Source organism: Electrona antarctica (genome assembly GCF_951216825.1).
Source record: "Electrona antarctica genome assembly, chromosome: 7".
Taxonomy (NCBI): domain Eukaryota; kingdom Metazoa; phylum Chordata; class Actinopteri; order Myctophiformes; family Myctophidae; genus Electrona; species Electrona antarctica.
In genome coordinates, this window is record NC_136812.1 from 14759407 (window position 1) to 14781938 (window position 22532).

Here is a 22532-nt window from a genome sequence, read left to right on the forward strand (position 1 = left end):
CACCATTGTAATTGTCTCAGGGAAAATAATTCTCCTTTTGACCATTACTATCTTTTTTTTTTTACTTGATATGTTTAATGTCATCATTTTCAAAATTATGAAAACTAATGCGCAAAAAAGAAAAGAAAACTGTTTAGAAACTGGATTTGGAAGACATGTAGAATCGGCCTCAGGTGTTAAAGGTTTATGACCACGTGCTCTAACCAAACAGTCCTGGGTCATGTAATGTGAGAGACTGCAATAGGCGATGAAAGTCCTGCACGGTCCAGGCTTCAGTAGATTGTTTTTCCACTGCGGCGGCACTGCTGCTGCTGTCAGGGCTGATGCTCAGAGGGTCATTGAACGTCACCAGGAGGTCCGTGGTGAACTGGGGTAGCCGGAACAGGCCCACGTGAACGGTGACCGTGTTCCTGGCCGATTCGTTGAATTTAGCCACGGCCTGCGTTCCGGTCAGCATCCAGGCGGAACGGCACTGTGACATGGACAGTTCAGACCTGGGGAGGGCCACAAGGCTGGTCACCTCCAGGGCCCCCGGGCCCAGCGCTTTGTTGCTTCCTGCGATGTCCTCAAAATGATACTTGGCAGCGTCTTCGTCTTGCACCTGCTCCTGGAACTCCAGCACCTCCACTATGAGGCTCTGGTCGGTGTGACAGTGGGCAAACACCTCCTGGTTGTCTGGGATCTCCCTCAGCTCGCTGATGTCCGTCACGTCGTGCGGCAGGGCGGCTGACAGAGCACCTCCGAAGAGAGGACGGCTGCTTTGGATGCTCTGCATCCTGAAGGGAAGAAGCCTCTGAAATGAAGACCAAGAGCACACGCAAAAACACTTAGCTGATGGAGTAGATGTATAATGGGAGTGACGCACCTAATGGGTGACTTAAATACCCGGATCAGGGTTACCATAACAATCGACCACTAATAACATACCATGTAACGTGTATGTAACAGGGTTACCATACCAACAGATGACCAATGACACTATGAAACACAACACAACATAACATTACAAAACATAGTCCCTGAAAAACGTCTAAGCTTTTCAACAGAAATCCCCCCCCCCCCCCCCTGTTTTTGAGCGGTGGAGCCGCTTGGTAAACCCCTCCCCCTTGAAACAAATGTCATTTCATTAAAAAAGGAGTAGGAGGAGGAGTTTACCAGGCTGGCTCCAATGCACAGCTTTGTGGGTATATCTGTCTGTCCGTTTCAGCACGGAATGTCCGTTTCAGCACGGAATGTCCGTGACGTCATGTTGTTCATCAGACGTCATCATTGTGACGAAAGGCACCGCTCACTTCACACAAGTGTGATTCCTATGTCCAGCTTTTGGTGTGTGTAACCCAGATTTTGTCCTAACACAAACATTAAATGCCATTGAAAATGAATGGACAATTTTGAGTGTTTGTGTAAACACAAACATTGCATAATACAAACATTGATGACAAAGGTGAGGACGCAAATTGTGATTGGCCGGAATGAGATGATGTATGATGATGTGATGATACGACTCTTATCATCACATCATCATACATCATTTAAAAAATCACACCCGTGTGAAGTGAGAGGTGCTCTCACTTCACACGGGTGTGATTTTTTAAATTACTAGTATGTTAGTATTATTGTTTGACTTTAAATGTCGTGATGAATTTAATACACAGGACAGGACCACAATGGAAATATTTTTGTGATATCCTTTTAGCACCTTTTGCCATCACCATCACTGTACCATCACCATCACTTTGCAAACTGTTAATAAAGTATTCAATAATCAAAGTATTCAATCAAATTAGCATAAGCAGGCCAGGGTAGAACTTGCTCTTACATTGACACGGCACCGCATAGAAGAACATGCCACTAACCTGCAGAAATAATTCAGATGTCAGATTTCACTCGACTTCAGCATGTAATGTACTGCTGCAGTGCAGCTTCAGCCATTACCGACAAGGCAACACTTCCGGGTGAGGGTGAAAGTTGAGTTTCTTCGTGTTGCTGCTGCTGCCATCTACAGTTAAGGAATAGATGGGATGATGTGTCTGTCCATCGTCTTACGCATTTACCATTTACCATCTGTTGTAAAACTTAAAATACATCCTCCTTTAGTTGTTGTTGTTGTTGACGTACTCGAAATACTTTTCATAACGAAAATGAGATGATATAAGAGTAAAGTAAGACGAGACCATATGGACCATGCTCTGGTCCATAGCCTTACTGCTCATTATGGACCATTTTCTTATCTTATAAATGTAATAATTAACAGAGCTCATAAAACGTAATAAAGACCCCGTCTCAGACTCTTAGCTCGTGAGAAAACTCATAGAAAACGATGCAATGGTAGAATTCCTATCTATATAGCTGTAATGATATAATAGTATCTCTACCTCTTAATTTAGGGACAGATTAGAATCTTTAGATAAGAAGAGTGTGCACCTGTGTCTATTTGTACGTATCTAAATGTTTTGATGATTTGAACATGGTGGACCCTATTGGAAACAAGTGTAATGCTTAATTGGGTCGTCCACTCACAGTTAACAGCCTTTGTATTGAGTTTGTGCTTGAAATGTACTGTAATTCTGCAAACTGTTAATAAATTCTTCAATCAATCAATCAATCAATCAAAACCTTCATTGTGGGCACCCTCCAAGACAAAAAAATACATGCAGCATTCGACCATGCAAATTCCTCGCACAGACATAGGCTACAATATATATTTTATCCTTTTGTTCCCCTATTTTTATTTGGAAAATGTAGTTAAACGCACGGTTGAGTTGCCCCATATGTAATATACGTATCAATATCTGGCTGCTAAGGCTCCGAGTGGTCCCTGTCTGGTCCTCCTCGCCTCCACTGTCTCCAGCTGTTTGTGTTCGTTGTTCAGTTCCTGGTCAGCTGATCACAGTGAGCTGCTGTTAAGTAGTAACTCTCATCTTGTGCGCAAATGTTGTGCTAAATAACGTTACCTCCGCAGCTGCCTCGGATCCAGAAAGGACAGATCTATAATCGAGCCTTTTGTTTATAAAGAGACCAGCGTTTGATCGTTACCACAGAAGTGGATCTGGGTGAGAACAGCACAGGTATAGCTTGTGAGTTAGCCTCTTAGGCTAGCATTGATTTGTCAAAGCATCGACGGCCCGTTTCTGAGCAAAGTACAGTACGTGCTAACGGTTCTAGCGGTTTGTTGGCTACTGGGTCAGATTGATAGAGGAATTGTTGCAATTGGTTAACTTTGTCGTCGTAGCCGAGGTTTTCATTATAGCTAAAGTAAAATTCTGAGCTGGTCTGTCGTTTCTAGCCTGTGCAACGACAATATTGCACAATAACTAAGAATAATAGACTGTGTGACTGTGTGTGTGTGTGTGTGCGTGCGTGCGTGCGTGCGTGCGTGCGTGTTAGATAGACAGTGACATCTGGCTACAAGAAGTAAGATCCTCTGTTAATTTCTGAGGAAATTACTGTGTAATGTAGTGTAACTTCACCTATAAAATGCAGTCCTACTCTATGAAGCAGCACCCTTTATGAATGTAATTTTGTTTAGATTAATGACCAAATATTCCATTTCCTATAGATTCTGATTCTCTTCTTTCTTATTTACGTCAACACGATTATGATCATAATGGTCTTTGGTCCATAATAATCCTCACTTCCTATGTTTTGGATACATTATGGGACTTCAATTCAGTTCCAAAACACTCCAAAAACTCCCCAATGTATAATGTTGATTTGAGTCGACTAATTCTGTTATGCCTATTGTTTTGTATGAATTGCATCGTATAAAGTGGCTCTTTCATGTAGACTAGCTCTAGTAGCAATTTATACTATGCTTTCTGCAACGATACAGAGAGAGAGAGAATATTTTAGACTTGGCTAGAGATGTACCGAATCTACCGATATCAGTTTTTCCTTCACGATACCGATCATTCTGATACCCATAACTTGCTTGCAATGTGTGTAATTTAAAAAATGGGACAGTGGTTCTCAAAGTGGGCTTCAGAGGTTCAGAGTTGGGATTTGCTCCCGATCCCATTCCGATCATTTGATTTTGAGCATCTGCCAATACCGATTATTTTCCCGATCCGATATTTATATTTTATAGAACACGTTTATGCCATAATACAATAGTACAATATCCCAAATCACAGACAATATCCAGTCTAATATCATGATATGGATATAATATTGATACTAAGGATGACCCAATCACGTTTTTTTTGGCTCCCTGATCATTTGAAAATGACGTGATCGGCCCAGATTTCCGATCACCCGATCCGATCGGGGCAACCCTAGTTCAGAGACCCTCAGTTCTTGGGTTCCAAATGGACACTCAGATTTGTACACTCAGAGATATGGTGGTCCTTGAAGATAATTCGTTTTAGAACCACAGATCTAGGGATAAATTCCGTTAATAATTGTGCAGCTACAAGTTAGTAAACATAATGCAAATACGTAGTACAGTAAGAGTATAAAACAGTCGTGCAACATCAACTGAAACATTCCAAAATATTACTGTAAATGAAAATGAAACATCGTGATAAATTACTTGGTATCGGAATGGCATAGACTGGCATACCAGCATTTTAGGCAGTATCGGCAGCTTTTCCGATTCTGGTAACGGTATCGGAAGTTTCGGAACAACTTTAGACTTGGTTTCTCTTCTGCCCTCTCTCTCTGGCTCTCTGTGCCCTATTCTCTTTCTTTCTGCTTCAGATAGAGGGCTGTTCCCTGCCTCTTTCTCCTCCTCTGTTTACGGAAAGTTCCTTGCTGCCTGCTGCTGGCCACTGAAAGGCCCTTTTCCAACGGTGGTGCCAGAAAAGGACACTGCAAAAGCCCCAGTTTCAGGCTGAGCTGGATTCAATGGTATTATAGAGTCTCATAATAAGTTGCATCGGTGGAGTATCATGTGTGAGTGGACTGGAGTTGTACTTAACCCAGCCCAGAGAGACAGTGATTGTAGTTCGCTCACTTCGCTGTAGGGAAACACTGGACTTTTGTTGAAATGTTATGTGTGCTGTTAAAAAGAGCATGCAAACAGGTCTGCAAACAGAGGAGATAGAGTTGGCAGAACAGTGTGTTTTCCAGTGTAAAGTTTTAATACCAGAGTAACGCTTCACAATATATCATTTCAGCATTGACATCGCAATGTCTGACTCTGTACACTGTACAGAGTCACATTGCAAAAGATGCATTGCTTTTTTCTTCTGCTTTTTTCTGCTTTTTACCAAATATATTTGTCTTTGTATTGCATTTACAAAAACAACAATAGAAAATACTGCAATGTCAAATTTTCCCACAATTGTTCAGCCCTAATACCTAGCCCCAAAACATCAAGAGCCATGATGACATTTCCTGTTTTGTACAGGCTCTGTGGCTGGCAGTGGTTACACAAGAAGAAATGTTTGGAATCAAGCTAAACTTTGCTATTTCTAATGGGATATAAGGAAAGATGCCTGGGTTTGCACAGGGATTTGCCACCACACAGTGCAGAATGGGCCTGGCTGAATGGAAAAAGCCAGTCTTTCTAAATATTCTCCAGACAGGGCGCCAGGAAAGAGGTGTCCTTGTGTGACCAGCAAGCCAGTCTGCTGAGGAAATGTCAGGCCTTCCTCAAATCACGTACCCAGTACCACACATGAATGAATGGCCAGATTTGTTCAATCATTAATGGTGAGAGTGAATTGGAATTTAATGTGAAAGGATTTGCGATGATGAGGTGTTTCCCTCTGTTCTCACTCTTTGTGGCGGGTAGCCCCGGTAAAATCTGTCTCTGCCCTGATCAAATCACTCACACCTAGACAAACATCAGAGGAATTCCTCAGTCTGGTATACTAATTTCCCTGCAATAGTACCATGTATGCAATGCATGTGTTTTGAGGTACCCCCCCTTTTTTTCTTCTTCCTTTACAGCTGCAGCAGGTGTGCTCCAGCTTATAATTTATGTTAGTGAAGTCTTGAACTAATACTCTTCTTCTACTGTCCTACAGAGGGAGCCAGAGCGGGAGGAGCAGATCGAGGAAAGCATGCCCCCCAAGTTTAAACGACACCTCAACGATGAAGAGGTCACAGGATCCATCCGCAGCGAGAGGGTGAGACACTAATGGAGGAAGTGGTAATAGGAGTTTTTTAAGTGCAGGGGATTCACAAACAAATGGTGAGAGAGGAGAGACTGTACATACTTACCCTAGTTTTATGGAAGGGGTACACGAGTAGTCAAATACATAGATATTAACAACATGAAAACCAGTCATTTTGTCCAGAATACTGTAGTTGCAGTGAAACTCTGACCAAAACAACAATGTTAGCTCTTTAGCTGTAGGAATATCATGTACATCTAACGATCGTGAAGACCAATTAAATCATTTATCTGGGGACCACTGGAACCCCCTCAAGGTCCTGTGTGAACCACCGCTGTAAACCACCAATAAAATGTTAAAGCATGAGGGGTTAAGTGATGGAGCGGATAGACAAAGGGGGCCAGAGATGAAAGTAAGAATAGAAGGAAGGCTGAAGACACTCCAGGATCCTTAAGCCAAAGATCTTCTCTTAATCAACACTGCCATGATGACCTTGCTTGACATCCTCCAACCATCCCTGTTTATTTCCTCTTTATTCTCGCCTCTGTCTTCAAGAGCGTCACTCTGTTTGCTGTTGCGGTTGAACGCTGATTAAAACCTTTAAAGGAATCACACCATGCGGGCGCTTGCATAACAAACACCCTTCTACACCATCCTTCTCCGTGTCCACGCTTCCCTTTGCCTCACGCCACCTCAGTTCTGATAATAGCTACCAGTTGTCCTTTGCCTCTCCTGGACAGTAGAAAGAAAGAGTTATTTTTTGTAGTGGGAGAGTGTTGGCACCTTACCGCGTAACGTTCTTTATGGTCATCTGGCCACAGTTCTTTCAGTGTTTTCTCACAGTGAAGGTGTGTTGCATATCTCTTTAACATCTTTGTCTGGCCACTGTACTGAGTTAAATTCACCTTACTGCAGATGTGGATTTTCCTCCTCTGATCATCTGGATTACAGTGTTGGCAGAGTGTCCTGAATAAGATGGATCTCCCTGTGACTGGAAGGTCACAGATTAGATCCCTTTGTCAGCTAGTTTACATCGCTGACTAAGCGTCCTTGAATAAGACACCATTTCAGCACCAGATGCCACTGAATCGGCTCCTAATTGGGGGCACTTCCACTTCCAACTTACCTTGGCTCACTGCAATTCCCTTTGAACGATAGATTTATGAGTAGATGCCCTACGCCTTATAGATGGAGTATGTGGATGCAATATGTAGATATAGATGGATAAAAGGTGTAACTTACCCGGTAACAGCTGGCATAGTCCATATGACTGCTACTCAATGGGAAACAGAGACGGACAGTTTGTCTCTTCATGCTCCAACTCTCCACCTGAAAGAGTTTTATGTGGCAGTCCAGGCTGATTGGATGCTGTGCCTTCTCTATGAATAACGTTTTACGCAGGGCCTTTGTTGGCCTTATTGTGGCCATCAGTGGTAGAGGCCTGGTTGTAGTTATATAGATGTTTTTGACAGCCTTGCTAGGGACCTTTGAAGCCTCACTACATTCTCCTTCCTAACTCAATTCAGTATTCACACATGTCTTTTATGCCCATCACGAGAAACACTGTTTATAGTTTAGAGACTATCTGAGATCTGAAAGAAGTCAAACTCAAAACAGTGCGATTGATCAGCTTTTCTAAGCAAAACACAAGAGATCACAAGCCTTTTTTTGCGGGCATTTATGACCACATCGCAAGTACAGTACAAACACTTTATTGGTTACTCTGAAGGCATTCTGAAAGCTCTATTTACCCCTTCAGCGGGTACTGTATGTGGTTTCTGGAGGTGTCAATACAGTCAGTTGTTGGTTACACTGGACTCAGTGGACTGGTTACTTATGCCAGGAATGTTCTCCCTGTATGGACTGGAATCTTCTGTCCTGTATCTGACCAGTCCTAAATGGACATTCCACTGATGAGGAGGCAGGAGTCATTGGAAGCATCAGTGTGCGTTTGACCCTTGGCCTTTTTGTCTTTTACAGAGGAACCTGCTGGAGGAGGACTCTGATGAGGAGGAAGACTTCTTCCTGTAGGTATTTTGGTTGACGTGACATACAGTATACGTCACATGTCAACATACTGTATATTCTACATCAAAGCATTAGATGAACACGCTACTAAATGTTGTGTTGTGAAATGCTGTAAAATTGACTTAATTACAATTTATTGTACTTTACTGTTATTGATACTAATAGTAATGGTAGTAATCATTAAGTTATTACTCAAGTATATCAAAATAACTGATAGATGAGTAATATTTTTTAATTGCAATATCTCTGAGGGTTTTATGTCTAACTTTTAACATGGTCATCTTCCAGGAGAGGACCATCTGGTCCCCGATTTGGACCTCAGAATGACAAAATCAAACAGTAAGTAACAAAATATCCCTAAGTACTGCTCGGCACCAAAGCTCAGAATAGCCCTCCCAGTGTGGGGAGATTTGGTGTTGCATAACAAGTTAATAATGTTTACCAGAAGCACCAGATTGCTAGCAGATTGAGTAACCGCACCGGTGATGTTGTGGGTCCTTGTGTAACAACACTCTTCCAGTCAGTCCCACATCCAAGTCCTCCTGAGACTGTTTCCACATTAACCTCCAGTTAGTTGCTGCAGACAGACAGCCAGAGAACAGAGAAGGTTATTGTTGAGACATTCTGGCAGCTGCCTTTGGTACTCCGTGGTCCATCGACATTCGACACGATTTGACGTTGTTGTCACAGTTTCCTGGAAACGTGTATATCAAACAGAGTTCGGCCGCTTTGCCTCTTTCTCAACCTCTACCCTTTGAGGTCAAGTCTTCAAAGTGTGGGCGTGTGTGTGTGCAGCAAGGTGTTGAAAATGCCTCTATGCTACAACACATATTTCCTTTTACGGCCAAGAAGTATTGAGTCAGTGTTATGATTTTACACAAGCCATTGTCTGGCACTCATCCTTGCCAATGTGCAGGATGTGTCAATGTGCAGGACTATGATGGATGATTTATTTGATTCAACAGGTGCTAGAAAGCTGCTCCTTAAAAACTGTTTTTGCAGTCTGAATGACGAGTACTAGTTGTAGTAACCTACCACTTCAAATGCCCCATCAACCACTCTCTTCACCCGTCACATCAGCCTCACTCTCGTGGCTGCATCCCTGTGAGTGGCCCTAATGCAAGGAATAGAAAATTGTCCTTCCCCAGCTTTACCTTTAGCCTTTGATGTCTCCCTGTTTTTTCATTTCATGTCTTAATTCACTGTCTCTCCGATCCCATCCTTTGTCTTTAGTGTGCAGTCGCAGGTTGATGAAGTCATCGATGTGATGCAGGAGAACATATCGAAGGTGATTGAAAGGGGCGAGCGGCTGGACGACCTACAGGACAAGTCAGGTGAGACGCGTAGAGATGTGGAGACCAAGGTGTTTGTAAAGCACCACAAATAAGCTATACGCAGGAATGCAGGTTTCATTGCTAGTTCCGAGGGACTCGGCTTTGAGGTTCAAACATTCATTAATGATGTGGAGCGAAATTATCCATAAGAGGAAGAAGAATGTCTCGGAGACCTGAGCGATGAGGAGACAGAGGGCGAGAGAAGCAGAAATACAGCTTATTTCAAGTACCCTACACTTTTCAAATACTGCTCTGCTCGTCATGTAAGAATGTCGGGAATCCATATTGCGCTAAAGCCAAAGTGCAGTAACTACGTTTTTGGACACAGTGATTTATTCGTGTATCCCAAAGGGCAAATTAGCCTTTGTGATTTTGAGAGATAAACAATTACCTCAAGAACATATTTACAATTAGTGTAATATCACTTATCATCTCATTTGGCTTGACCAGTTGAAACCTTTAAACCCATTATCAGCCAATGATGTTTCCCGTAGTTACTGCACTATGTCTTTGTAGGGCAGCATAACCTCCTAGCTTTCTTTTTACCTGTCTCTGTACAGCAGTAAGTTAAGCATCCGTATGCAATTGGGGCTCCGAGAACGTGCCATCTGTCATCTGTAATTTTGCGCCTTGTGTTATAGACCGTGCGTATATTGTTTAACTGGGCCCCAAGTCCCAGCAACAGGACTCTGGGGATATTTACAGCGAGAGCATGTCAAAATTCTCCCCACTTCAAAGGTGCTAATGATATGTCCAGGTTTATTGTTTGAACAGGTGTGTGTCTGGTGGTATTTGCTAGCCTCTCATGCACTCACTCGCTCACAAACCCTGATCTCGCTCTCACCTCTGTATACATTAACAGAGATCTGGAACATGTGTTTAGGTTTCACCACAACACGCCAGCCACACAAGTCTTTGACAAGAGACACAGAATCCTTCCACTTTGTTCTCATTCCTTTCTTCTTGTTGCTTCATCCATTCGGAAGTTATCATAACATCTGCAGATGTTTTATAATTGCTTCTCCCTCTCGTCACATGTCCACCAATCGGCCAAGACAATGTCCCACATCTGGAACACATTTGTGTGTGCAAACGTGTTTGTTTATGTGCATTTGAGCACATTTACCCGCCGCATGACTGAATGCGGTGTGTATGTCGCATGGCATTCTTTCCTAGACTCTTACCTACTTGTGTGTGTGATAAGTGGTAGCCGAGTCTTGAACGCAGGCGGATCTGACCTGCCCGCAGGTAGCCCATGTAGAGAATTCCTTAGGATTAACAAGCATCTTCTCAGAAGGAAGAGTACTTGCTTTTGTGGTTGTGACGGGTCGTTAACAGGCACATGGAGAGCTAGGGAGGTAGCGGACACATGACAGAGACTCTGAACAGGAACAGTTTGGACCACGCAGAGCCGCACGCCAGGGAATTGTTAACAAACACGCACACACTCACATGCAAGCACATGCGCATGCACACAAGTCAACCCCAGTATCTTGGAAATGGGAGGGAGAGAGACAGATGGGGACAGATTTTGTGAGAGATATGAAAAAGAGACGAGAATTTGGCAATTTATGGTGCGAAATGTCATTGCCAAACTTTGATTTTTGTGGTTTCATGCGAGGACAGGAGTGATGTCACCAGGAACACTGTGGTCTTACATAACTCTCCATTCCATTATATCATGGAGTCAATTACAGCTAAACAAACACCCCAAATCAAAATCCATCCACACAGCCAGCGTACAGTTCATTAAGATATTTCACTGTCAGTCGAGATTTGAGATGCCCTTTGACACTTCATCCCACAAATGACTCGGGTGGAACTGCTCCATTGCCAGTAGACAGTACTGTAGTAAACAGCTGCCAGGGATTAATGTGTGGAAGTCTATGGGAGGTACTGCTGTTTTTATATGTTGCCGTCTGTCCTGTGTTCCAGAGAGCCTATCGGACAACGCATCTGCCTTCAGCAGCCGATCCAAGCAGCTGCATAGGAGGATGTGGTATAGGGACATGAAGGTAGCGGATTGGTTTGTGTTGGAGAAATGGATTTAGTATTGTTGCAATGTGCAATACAGTACACAAATAAACTTGCCTTGCCTTATATTTGTTCAATGTGTCATATTTCCTCAGATGAAGATCATAATTGCCATGGTAGTGGTTGCCCTCCTGCTGATTATCATTGGTGAGTACTCACAACGCATCGCCTTGCGACGCGTTGTGAACTTGTAGATCTGCTATTTTGGCGAATGTTCCCCCCTAGAATAGGGATGCTGGGGATCAAGTGGTTAAACGTCAAGTATAAAGTTATTTTTAATCTGTCCTGATGTCAAGTTTTCCTAGTGACATACATTATCATGAAAAACGTACCGTAGTATGACATAAATGCAATGTGCTATAAAGTAACAATGTAATTCAGGGATGCCGTGGATTCAAACGTTATCTACAGGGGTGCCCTGAGACAAAACAAAACAAAAACCTTTGAGAACCACTGCACTGAATTCTTCCCCTCTCTCTGTGTGTATGTTTCTTTCAGTTCCAGTGATCCTGCGGTACCGCAGTGGCTGACAAGGAGGACAGGGGGGGAGACATCTCCTCTATGTTTTCCTCCTGGCCCCTTTCTCTCTCCTGCGCACAGTCCTCCACACCAGCTAGGTGGCGCAAGCCAGCCAGCCTACCACATCTCCTCTATGTCAGCCCGGGCTAACCTCTAGGACTATTGGTCCTGGCCTCTAGAACTCATCCTTACTGCCGATCTTATCCTTTGCATTTTCACACTAAAAACATCTTGTCTTGTTAGAACCGGGATGGGGGGGGGGGGGGGGGGGGGGGGGGGGGGTGGTGGTGGTGAGGAGGGCTTAGTTTAAAATCCTGAAATGAGGTTGCAGGGTTGACATAGAGCACTGGTTCTCAACCTGTGGGCTGGGCCTTCTGGTGGGCCGTGAGGGTATTTCAAGTGGTCCCCCAGAATAATTGGCAAAACGCTACAATTTGAATGATAATACAACATTAATATAAAAAATTGATACCACTAAATAAGAACTTAGCGTATGCTACATGTACTGTAGGTTCCATTGATCCCAGGCGGAACACAATCGATGATTGATTGTTAAAATGCTCCGAAAATGCACGCAGCCCACCCATTTGACCTGAAGTGGTTAGGTGGGTGGGCTTCGAGATTTTCAAGTGGGCCCTGATCCAGAAAAGATTGAGAACCACTGACAGGAGGAAAGGCTTTAATGAAAAAACGTTTATGCTACTGTATGTATGGCCTCACTCAGACCTTTAAAACATTGATGCATGCTTGTTGTATGAATGTTGTGAGTGTCATGGCCGCCCCAATGCATTTCCAATGGAAGTCACATGGTTTGTAGTCCACATTTTGGACTACAAGCTGTTGTATGGCTTTCGGCTGTGTTTCGACTGCGCCCCTCCCCCTCATACAACACAAATGTTGTGTCAAACCATGTGACTCCCATTGGAAATGCATTGGGGCAAGCTGTGTCACACCCTTTGTATACAACAAGCATACATCTGTTGCGACCGCGTGAGTGAGGCCTAAGCGTGGAAAGTCCATTCCATGATGGCACATATCACATTCAGGGCTCCAGGGAACCCAGGCAGGCTCTCTCCGACTCGCACCTTTTTTTATTTATTTTTTAAGTAACCATCTTCAACCTAGCATCCCTATTCGGGGCATGTTGTTGTATTGTCAAAAAAGCTTTACAAAAAAATCAGATCTATAAGCTCAGAATGTGATTATAGTGACGTACTTATAGATCCGCTATTTTCGCTATCCGTCATAAAACAAAGTATGTAGAGCTCAAGTGGTTAATAACTGATAACTCCTCTAACACAAAACAGCTGTGACAGTCTGTGGAAGTGCCCCAGACCGTGTCTCCTGTGCCTCCTTTTTAAAACAATGAGTAACCTTTATAAAAATATTTAATTGAGGACAGCGAGTGACTTTTTAAGGTTTATTGATATAGCGACAGGCTGCCCTGTTCTGGAAACATCAGAGAAGATGGAAAGATTACAAAAGGAGGTCCAACTGTTGAGACAATAAAAGAAACCTACGCCTCAATGGGCTCTCACAGAATAACTCTTCATACTTCCGGGCAAGGAAGCTTACAGAAGGAAAAGTCATGGTCACCTGACTGGGCTGCGCCATGACGCCCTCTCGGTGGCAAATCTCGCACCGGAAATTCGATGAAATACATGGCAGTGAATGGAGTCGGCTGGACCAGCTCATAATCGGTTCAGGAATATAAAAAGACATATCACAGCCAGGTTGTTTTCCAATAACTTTCTTTTCGATGTGCACAGTACATCATTTTATTGAGGCATCTAAACAGTGGCAGGTATCGTTTGTCTCTTGAGGTATCGCAAGATTTGGTTGCCAGACAGGAAACGGTGGACAGTCTTGCGATACTTGGCACGTTCAGAAACTAGTTTGTGCTCTTTAGATATACATTTTAAATTACAGTGTACACATCGAAAAGCAACACAACAGACAATAATGTGTTGTATTGTCTTCTTTTATATTCCTGAACCGATTATATGACAAAGGTCTCAATGTTTCATAAATAGTGTTTGTTCATGAGCTGGTCCAGCCGGCTCCATTCACTGCCATGTATTTCATATAACTTCCGGTGCGAGATTTGCGAGAGAGTCATGGCCCAGTCACGTCGTGACCATGACTTTTCCTTCTGTAAGCTTCCTTGCTTCCGGGTCCCTTCCCTGCTTCCTTCTCAGGTGTTACCAATGATCAGTGTTGGGCAATATTACTTAGGAGAGTATTATGTTACTTATTACTCCTTAGAAAAAGTAATATTATATTACTTATTACTTGGAATCAAGACTAATATATTACATATTATATAATATTACATATTACTTTTGCGCCCCCTCCCCCCCACCCGCAAAAAAGGGATGTACAACAACACAATTTGGTTAGTCAGCTTGTTTTAGAACTGAATCCAATTGTTTCGAATAATAATATTAAGAAGAGTCACAAATCAGCCAAAAAGGCTATAAAATAAAGCAGCAATCTCTCAACCTTTTAAATGAAATGTTTTCAAGTCAACAAAACAAATATGTAATATCATGTGCTAATTTTACAAAGTACAGTAAATAGGTATAATATTACTGTTTTGGCAAAGTAATACCTTACACTACTCGTTAATATTACAGTAATATATTACCAGTAAGACGTCTGAGGGCGAGAAGCGACCTCCCCCTAAAGGGCGAGGTCACGTGCACTAGCCATAAATGGAGCGTGTCTTGAGTGTACAGGGTTTGATGAGGTCAGATCAACATATAGAATGTCAGACCAGGTCAGCGCCATATATGGAGATATAAGGGTGGCAGCGGGGGCAGTGTCTTGAGTGTACAGGGTTTGATGAGGGCCTTCATTTTTGGGGCCTGTTGAGAACTTTTCGCCGGCTGTCGGGCACATCGCACAAATAACTTTGGGGCAGGCCCATCTAGAGTTTAAATGGACAGGTACAAGTCAAAAGGGAGACATCGAAGAGGAAGGATGGATGGGGAAGGATAAACATATGGAATGTCAGAACAGGTTCTGACATATATCCATATAGGATCAGGGATCTCCATATATGGGCTTAATTGCGACAGCAACTATGACATCAGGGATAGAGATCCCTGATGTCATAGTTGCTGTGACGAGGTCACGTGCACTAGCATATATGGGGGCTTTCCCATATATGTATGGGGATTTTGAGTGATACACTGACGGGAAATGCACGATTCCATAGTTACTGTAACGGCGACCTTCAGTCGCAATAAGTAACTAGTTACTGCCCAACACTGCCAAAGATACTAATTAAGGTTCTCAAACTTTCAAGGACCCCCATATTGTAACTGAGTTACAGACCCATACGGGCCATTTGGAACCCACTCAAGGACAAAGAGATCCACTGGTGTAGCAGAGGGTTTCCTGAGCCAACATGCACAATAGCAGAGCCTTCATTAGTATCATCAGTAGCCCGTGAAGGAAGTAGGGATTATTGAAGGGGCCCAAGTTCTTTCCAAAATGGTGTGTGTGCGCATAGACCCCTGTGCTGTTTACGTTTATGTATTGCATCTGTTGAGACAACTTTCTCTGTAAATTGTGCTGCTTTCTGCCTCCGAATAGCTTATTACATTGCACACATCTGGGCATCATGCCAAAACAAAACATGCAGATTATGAATGTCCCTGCACCCCGAACCTCAATGCCCCCAACGCCAGCCCCTCGCCTCCTCAGCTCTGGGGCAACTTGGTCACGGCTGTCCTACTTTCCTGCTGGTGGCATTAAGCCACGGCTCTCTCTCCTCTCCAAACACATTCTATGTTTTAATATTAATATTGTTGCCATCCTACATTCTTGAGTTATCTTTGATTGAGCTAATTTCTGCTGGACAGTAACTGTAATGCTTGAAGTGAATGTATGCTCTGTTATTCCCTGACGTCACTGAGGAATGACCGAATAAGGGACACAGTTCATCGAAACATACTGTTACAATGTGTTTACTTTAGTGATTTAGGGAATTTTAAGTTAAAAGTTAGTGACTGGAATACCTATAATATACCCCCACTCTCTATATTGTCATTCCTTTTATTATTATTTTCATGTAATTTATTTGAGGTGTAAATATTGATTTCGTAACGATGTACTATACTCCTGACATTGCATTGACAGACTGTGAAATACTGTACCGTTCCTCTGAAAATAAAGTGGTTTTAAAAAGGGCATCTGGACTCCATGGCTGGTCTGGTTCTGCACTGGTTGGATCCTACCCTAATGTGGGAGGAAGGAATGAGGAGAGAGGATTAAGGATGTAGAGAAGAGTTAAGGAAAGAGACCTAAAAGGGAAAACAGGGAACGGCCTGGGTTTGAATGGCCTGCCAGACAGCAGCTCTGCGTCGTGTGTGTGTGTGTGTGTGTGTGCGCGTGAGAGAGAGAGAGAGAGCATCCACAGTCAAAGAACATTGGGTTATTATTTCCTCCGTTCCCAGGAACCAGTGTAAGTTTCCTGATGTCTCTGACTCCCATCTCATTACCAGGACATTTTATTGGGTCTGTGATTTTACTGGCGGTGTGGAAATCCCAGGATGGCACTAAAGCAGTGGGGCCTGGTGTGGAGCCCCCGTATTGTTCTGACAGACTACTGTTGTCCCCTGCTCTCAGCCTCACAGCATAGCAGAGCTACAGCCCTGGCAGCAGCAGTATCCAGCAGTGGTGGAAAAAAAATATGTATATAATATATTTATTAAGTAAAAGTCCGGTGGCAAAGTGCAAAAATCAAATAAACAGAAGTGGGAGATGGCAGGGGAGGCAGGCTTTTATAGGGCGTTGGCACCCGGGAACCTGGGCCCACCAATTAGGCTGATCATCATTGCCCTATTGGAAGCAATGAGAAAACATACCGTAAGTAAAGGGTAAAGCAAACATACAGAATCCATAACCAGACAAGTGCAACTATATACTGTAAGATCATATACACGGAACCGTCACAATCAATACTGCAATGTATAAATACTCTGTTACAAGTACATTTCCGGAATTAAAAATGTATTGAGTAAAAGTACAAAACGGTACAGTATTGGTAAAAATGTAGGTCAAAAGTAGAACTTACTCATCAAGCAGAATGTCTACAATGTCTACAAGCTCACAATGTGCATTGTGAGCTTGTAGATGAGCTGTTTTCAAAGTGGCTCATTGGCTCAGAAGCACCATGGGTCCGGTGGAAGACTCTCGACCGCCTGAGAACAGGAACGGGGCGATCAAAAGCTGCTATGGCCAGATGGGGCTACAAAACCGGCCCAATCATCTGTGAATGTGGAGAAGAGGACCATACAATGCAGCACTGCCTTGTCTGCCCTCTACTACCCAACCCTTGCAGCTTAAAAGATCTTGCAGAGTTCAACAATATTCCAAATGACTGTGTAAAGAAATGGGAAACTGTCATCTAACCACATGCTTCAAAGACACGAAAAGAAGAAGAAGAAGCTGTTTTCAAATTGCCAAAATGTATAGGGTTAAAGTGGTTAATGTATGTTTTGTAATAATACAAATAATAATACAAAGTAACTAAAGTTTTCGAATAATTGTAGTGGAGTAAAAGGTATATTTGCCTGAGATGTAGTGGAGTAGAAGTACAAGTAATGAACATTGGAAATACTCCAGTAAAAGTAAAGAAATACTTAAGTACAGTACTTGAATACATATACTTAGTTACTTTACACCACTGGTATCCAGTACTTTTTACAGATGAAGGCGTTAAAACGTTGGTGTGAGTCTTTGGCTGTTCAGATCGATGTCAGATGTCCCTCCAGCTGCCACTCGTTACTGCTGCGCTCAGTGGGGACAAGGGCTCCATTTCCTTTGTTTTAGGGATGAAAAGGGTAGAGAATTGGATTAGCTCTGCCTTACAAGCATTGACTGATTTATTTCTATAACATGTTAGATGACATCCATCTAACAGTTTAATATCTAGACTTGATTTAAGTATTGGTTAAGCTGTGATGAATGGAAAAATATATTTACAGTATATATGCAGTATATACACAGGTATAGGCCTAGAGCAGGTGTGCTGTGAGTGTATTGCAAGTGGGCCCACAAATAATTGCCAAAGAACTACGCTTTTATTGACACAACATTAATGTAAAAAATATATATAAAGAAATTCCAGGTATTTGCTCTCTAAAATCTTGAAAATGAGTTGTCATTGTGATATGATAAATAGGAAGTTAGGAACGTAAATTATGTTGATCATTAAAATAAACGTGCTCTGAGAATGCACATGGCCCACCCATCTGACCACTTAACACGGCAGCCGAACAGCTGCCGTGTTAAGTGGTCAGTTGGCCGATGGGTGAAGAGTATATATATATACTGTATAGCTATGTTCCCCCTGACCCCTTGGTGTGGGCCCACCCGACCCAATCACAATGAAATAGAGGGAGAGCTAGTAAACTCTGGTGGCTGTAAAATGTTACAGCTCTTTTAACTGCTCTGCAAGTCACTGGTTTTAACTGCAAGCAAAATGTCAGATCTGAGTTGAGATGCGTTCTTTCCCCTCTCTAGTCAGGTGTGTGTGTGTGTGTGTGTGTGCGTGTGTGCGTGCGTGTGTGCGTGCGTGCGTGCGTGCGTGCGTGCTATTTAAGAGGCCATAATACAAGGTGACAGACAAAGATAATGGTCTATCTATGCTACTACGTACATGCAGGACTTTACTTGACCAATTTGCACACAAAACAGCGCAATCAACACCAAGCTGCTTGTCAAACAAACTCAGTATCAGTCAGTATAATGTGACATGATACTGATCATGATTCATGACACTGACATGATGATACTGATCATGATTCATGACACTGACATGATGATACTGATCATGATTCATGACACTGACATGATGATACTGATCATGATTCATGACACTGACATGATGATACTGATCATGATTCATGACACTGACATGATGATACTGATCATGATTCATGACACTGACTGACATGATACTGATCATGATTCATGACACTGACTGACATGATACTGATCATGATTCATGACACTGACTGACATGATACTGATCATGATTCATGACACTGACTGACATGATACTGATCATGATTCATGACACTGACTGACATGATACTGATCATGATTCATGACACTGACTGACATGATACTGATCATGATTCATGACACTGACATGATACTGATCATGATTCATGACACTGACATGATGATACTGATCATGATTCATGACACTGACTGACATGATACTGATCATGATTCATGACACTGACTGACATGATACTGATCATGATTCATGACACTGACATGATGATACTGATCATGATTCATGACACTGACATGATGATACTGATGATGATACTGACCATGATAGCTACTGACATGATACTGACCATTATACTAACATGATACTGATCATGACGCTGACATACAGTACTGACCATGATACTGACATAATACTGTAAAAATTAGAGAAAGGCCGCACACACGTAGACACGATGCTGTATATTTATTCAGAATCCAACGTTTCGACCTAGGAGGTCTTCTTCAGGGAATTCATTCCCTGAAGAAGACCTCCTAGGTCGAAACGGGGAATTCATTCCCTGAAGAAAGAAACGTTGGATTCTGAATAAATAAACAGCATCGTGGCTACGTGTGTGCGGCGTATTTACTGCCTTAGGCCAGCACCTCACCAACACTGGTGTGCGCTCTTTCCTGTTTTGTCTAACTGACATAATACTGACCATTATACTGACCATGATACTGAAATTATACTGACCATTATACCGACCATGGTACTGTGACCATGATTTTTGTTTATGAAATCACATTGAGACATTTAAGGAAAGAAATTAGTTTGTTGGTGCTGTTTTACCAACTCATAGACATCTGGAATGTGAACCATGTAAGGCAGTGGAAGTATAAAGTACCTGTAGCATAACATGGAAAGCCCAAGTAGCCTACCTCAAACATTTTGTACAGACAACAGACCTGCATTTTTATCCCGTTCTGTCCCACGGGACACACCCACGTTGGCAGTAGGGGTCCTCTGGTAGTGGACCTCAATGGATGACTGCAGATTCCAGGCATAGCAGCCTAGTACAAGTTATATAAAAGTCAATAGAATAAGGCAGGCGGCATATTAGTCATCCCTACACACGCACGCACGCACGCACGCACGCACGCACGCACGCACGCACGCACGCACGCACGCACGCACACACACAGAGACGTGATCTGAATGGTAAGTAGGGTAGAGGTGGATGTGTCAGTAGATGGGGGAAGCAGAGAATACGTTGGCAGCACAACAACAGTGTCTGCATTTAATACAGCAGGTCACTGGCGTGAGAACATGTATGAAATATTACCCACCCAGTCCTCTCTCATGAACAAAGAGCTGTTTATATGTTTAGTGAGACCTCACCCTCCTCACTCCCTTTCTACCTTAACCTCTTAAACCCTCTGGAAGCCCTATTTTCGTCAGTGCTATAAACCCCTTATTCCTAAACTTCTTGGCCTTTTTTACTATTTCGAAAAACATTTTTGAATAGTTCAAATAGCCGATCTACAAGTTCACAACGTGTTGATGTAGATTGGCTAGTTGAACAATTTAATATGTTTTTCTGTATTATCTGTTATTTTCCATCTACACCAAATCTCTTGGCCAAAAATAGCCGATCTACAAGCGCGCAATGAGTCCAATGATTTACTTAAGTAAAGGCTGCAATACCACAATGTAATAAATAATAATACAGTATACTTTGTTACAAGTCAAAGTTCTGTATTACTTTTTTTTACTAGTAAAAGTACAAAAATGAGAGTTGCGCCTGTCAGAGTAAATTCAGTCAGGAAACTAAATATATTGCTCATTTTATATTCAATAAAAATATATTCTATCCATTCATGAGTTGTACTGAATACTGTACTGGCCTAAAAAATTACTTGCAGTACCTAAATAAAAGTTACTCCAAAAATAAATCTCACAATGCATCGCATTGCTACACGTTGTGAGCTTATACAGTAGATACACGTTTGGAATAGCCAAGGAATAAAATAGGACTTCAATGTTTTATGTTTTGTAATAAAACTCAAAATTTGTTAAATATACGTGGTTCCAGTGGTGGAGTATAATGTACAATATAATGGAGATGTAATGGAGTATAAAGAATTGAACAATGGACCTCAAAATTGTACACCACAGACTAGTAACACTCTTATTGCTCTTCCTCTCTCTCCCACCTCCATTACATGTGGTTTCACTCAACTAGTCCTCTCTTGACTCCGTGCCTCCATCCATCCCTAATTTACTTCCCCCTCCTCCTCCTGTCCTCGCAGCCTCTCACCCTTTTGATATTTCCTGTGAGAGGACGTGCCCAGGTCATAAATATTGCTACCGAATTGCTCACTATTTCCTATACAACTAACTTACTAAACGTGTCCATCCACACAGCGACCTAATCCCAGTGGTTCTCAAACTTTTACATTTCAAGGACCACCAGTTTGATATAGCATGAGGCCAAGGACCCCCATTTGACCACCATAATAAACTGATGTTAAAATACGGGAATGTATACCTGCCCTTTTTGTTCCATTCCAAAGCCAATAATGCTGCTGCTCTGACAAAACTCAGTCTAATCACTAATCAGCACAACTGATGATATTTCTAATGTGATTAATCCGTTCTCAAATGTTCTATTAACGGCTCGGTGTGCTGTCATGCTCATTTCAGCACGGATGGATAGCCTATTTCAACCAATTGCTTGGTCAGAAAAACGACCTGTAGTCATAAATATTTCACTCCATTTTTGTAGTTTTCCTCCTTTTTTGGGCGACTCCTCTGTGTACCACCAGAGGGGGGGGGGGCTCAAGTACCACCAGAGGGGGGGGGGGGGGGGGGGGGGCTCAAGTACCACCAGAGGGGGGCTCAAGTACCACCGGTGGTTTGGGAACCTAATCTATCTTCTCACCAATCAAAGCTTATTTTAAAGGGATAGTTCACCCAAATAAACGACAATTTCACCACACAAAGTAGGAGATCAATCTTAACAAGAGCAAAATGATTATATTAGCTGACCAGTTAGTTGTCCTTTCAGTATCCTTTCAGTGGTTACACTGAGACTGCTGTTGGAGTTTATACATTATTTTATAAACTATTATCTGTATAGTTTTGCCTTGGCCCTTAATTATTTCAATATTGGATCAGACAAAAACAAAATAAAAGGCTTTGTGGGGTGAGTAATTGATTGAGAAAAAATCACACCCGTGTGAACTGAGTGGTGTAAGGTCTTATATAGACTGATCAACTGTGGTCTGATGTAATGTCTGACGTAATGAAATCACACCCGTGTGAACTGGGTGACCATAGCAACCATGCTCATTTTTTGGTACGAACAGACACGTAAACTAACAAAGCTGAAATCACACCCGTGTGAACTGGGTGACCATAGCAACCATGCTCATTTTTTGGTACGAACAGACACGTAAACTAACAAAGCTGAAATCACACCCGGGTGAACTGGGTGACCATAGCAACCATGCTCATTTTTTGGTACGAACACGTAAACTA

The 22532-nt window shown here is 42.5% G+C and overlaps 2 protein-coding genes across 11 annotated transcripts; one reads left to right on the forward strand and one right to left on the reverse strand.

The window, feature by feature from the left end:
• Window positions 1-52: 52 nt before the first annotated feature.
• rangrf (RAN guanine nucleotide release factor) lies at window positions 53-2005 on the reverse strand. 3 transcript variants are annotated; one of them, XM_079505822.1, is made up of 3 exons: window positions 1857-2005; window positions 1156-1349; window positions 53-793 (listed from the first exon to the last, which is right to left on the reverse strand). In XM_079505822.1, the coding sequence occupies exon 3, from the start codon at window positions 773-775 to the stop codon at window positions 200-202; it is 576 nt and encodes a 191-aa protein (XP_079361948.1). In that variant the 5' UTR covers window positions 776-793; window positions 1156-1349; window positions 1857-2005; the 3' UTR covers window positions 53-199. The 3 variants fall into 3 exon arrangements, with proteins under 3 accessions (XP_079361948.1, XP_079361949.1, XP_079361947.1); XM_079505823.1 differs by lacking the exon at window positions 1857-2005 and adding an exon at window positions 1820-1834; XM_079505821.1 differs by lacking the exon at window positions 1156-1349.
• A 795-nt stretch (window positions 2006-2800) lies between these two features.
• Window positions 2801-12221, forward strand: vamp4 (vesicle-associated membrane protein 4). 8 transcript variants are annotated; one of them, XM_079505824.1, is made up of 9 exons: window positions 2806-3068; window positions 4699-4848; window positions 5973-6074; window positions 8043-8089; window positions 8379-8429; window positions 9324-9424; window positions 11360-11439; window positions 11554-11605; window positions 11957-12221. In XM_079505824.1, the coding sequence occupies exons 2-9, from the start codon at window positions 4846-4848 to the stop codon at window positions 11986-11988; spliced, it is 468 nt and encodes a 155-aa protein (XP_079361950.1). In that variant the 5' UTR covers window positions 2806-3068; window positions 4699-4845; the 3' UTR covers window positions 11989-12221. The 8 variants fall into 8 exon arrangements, with proteins under 8 accessions (XP_079361955.1, XP_079361950.1, XP_079361951.1 ...); XM_079505825.1 differs by having other exon boundaries at window positions 2806-3053; XM_079505829.1 differs by lacking the exon at window positions 4699-4848 and having other exon boundaries at window positions 2801-2892.
• Window positions 12222-22532: the final 10311 nt, after the last annotated feature.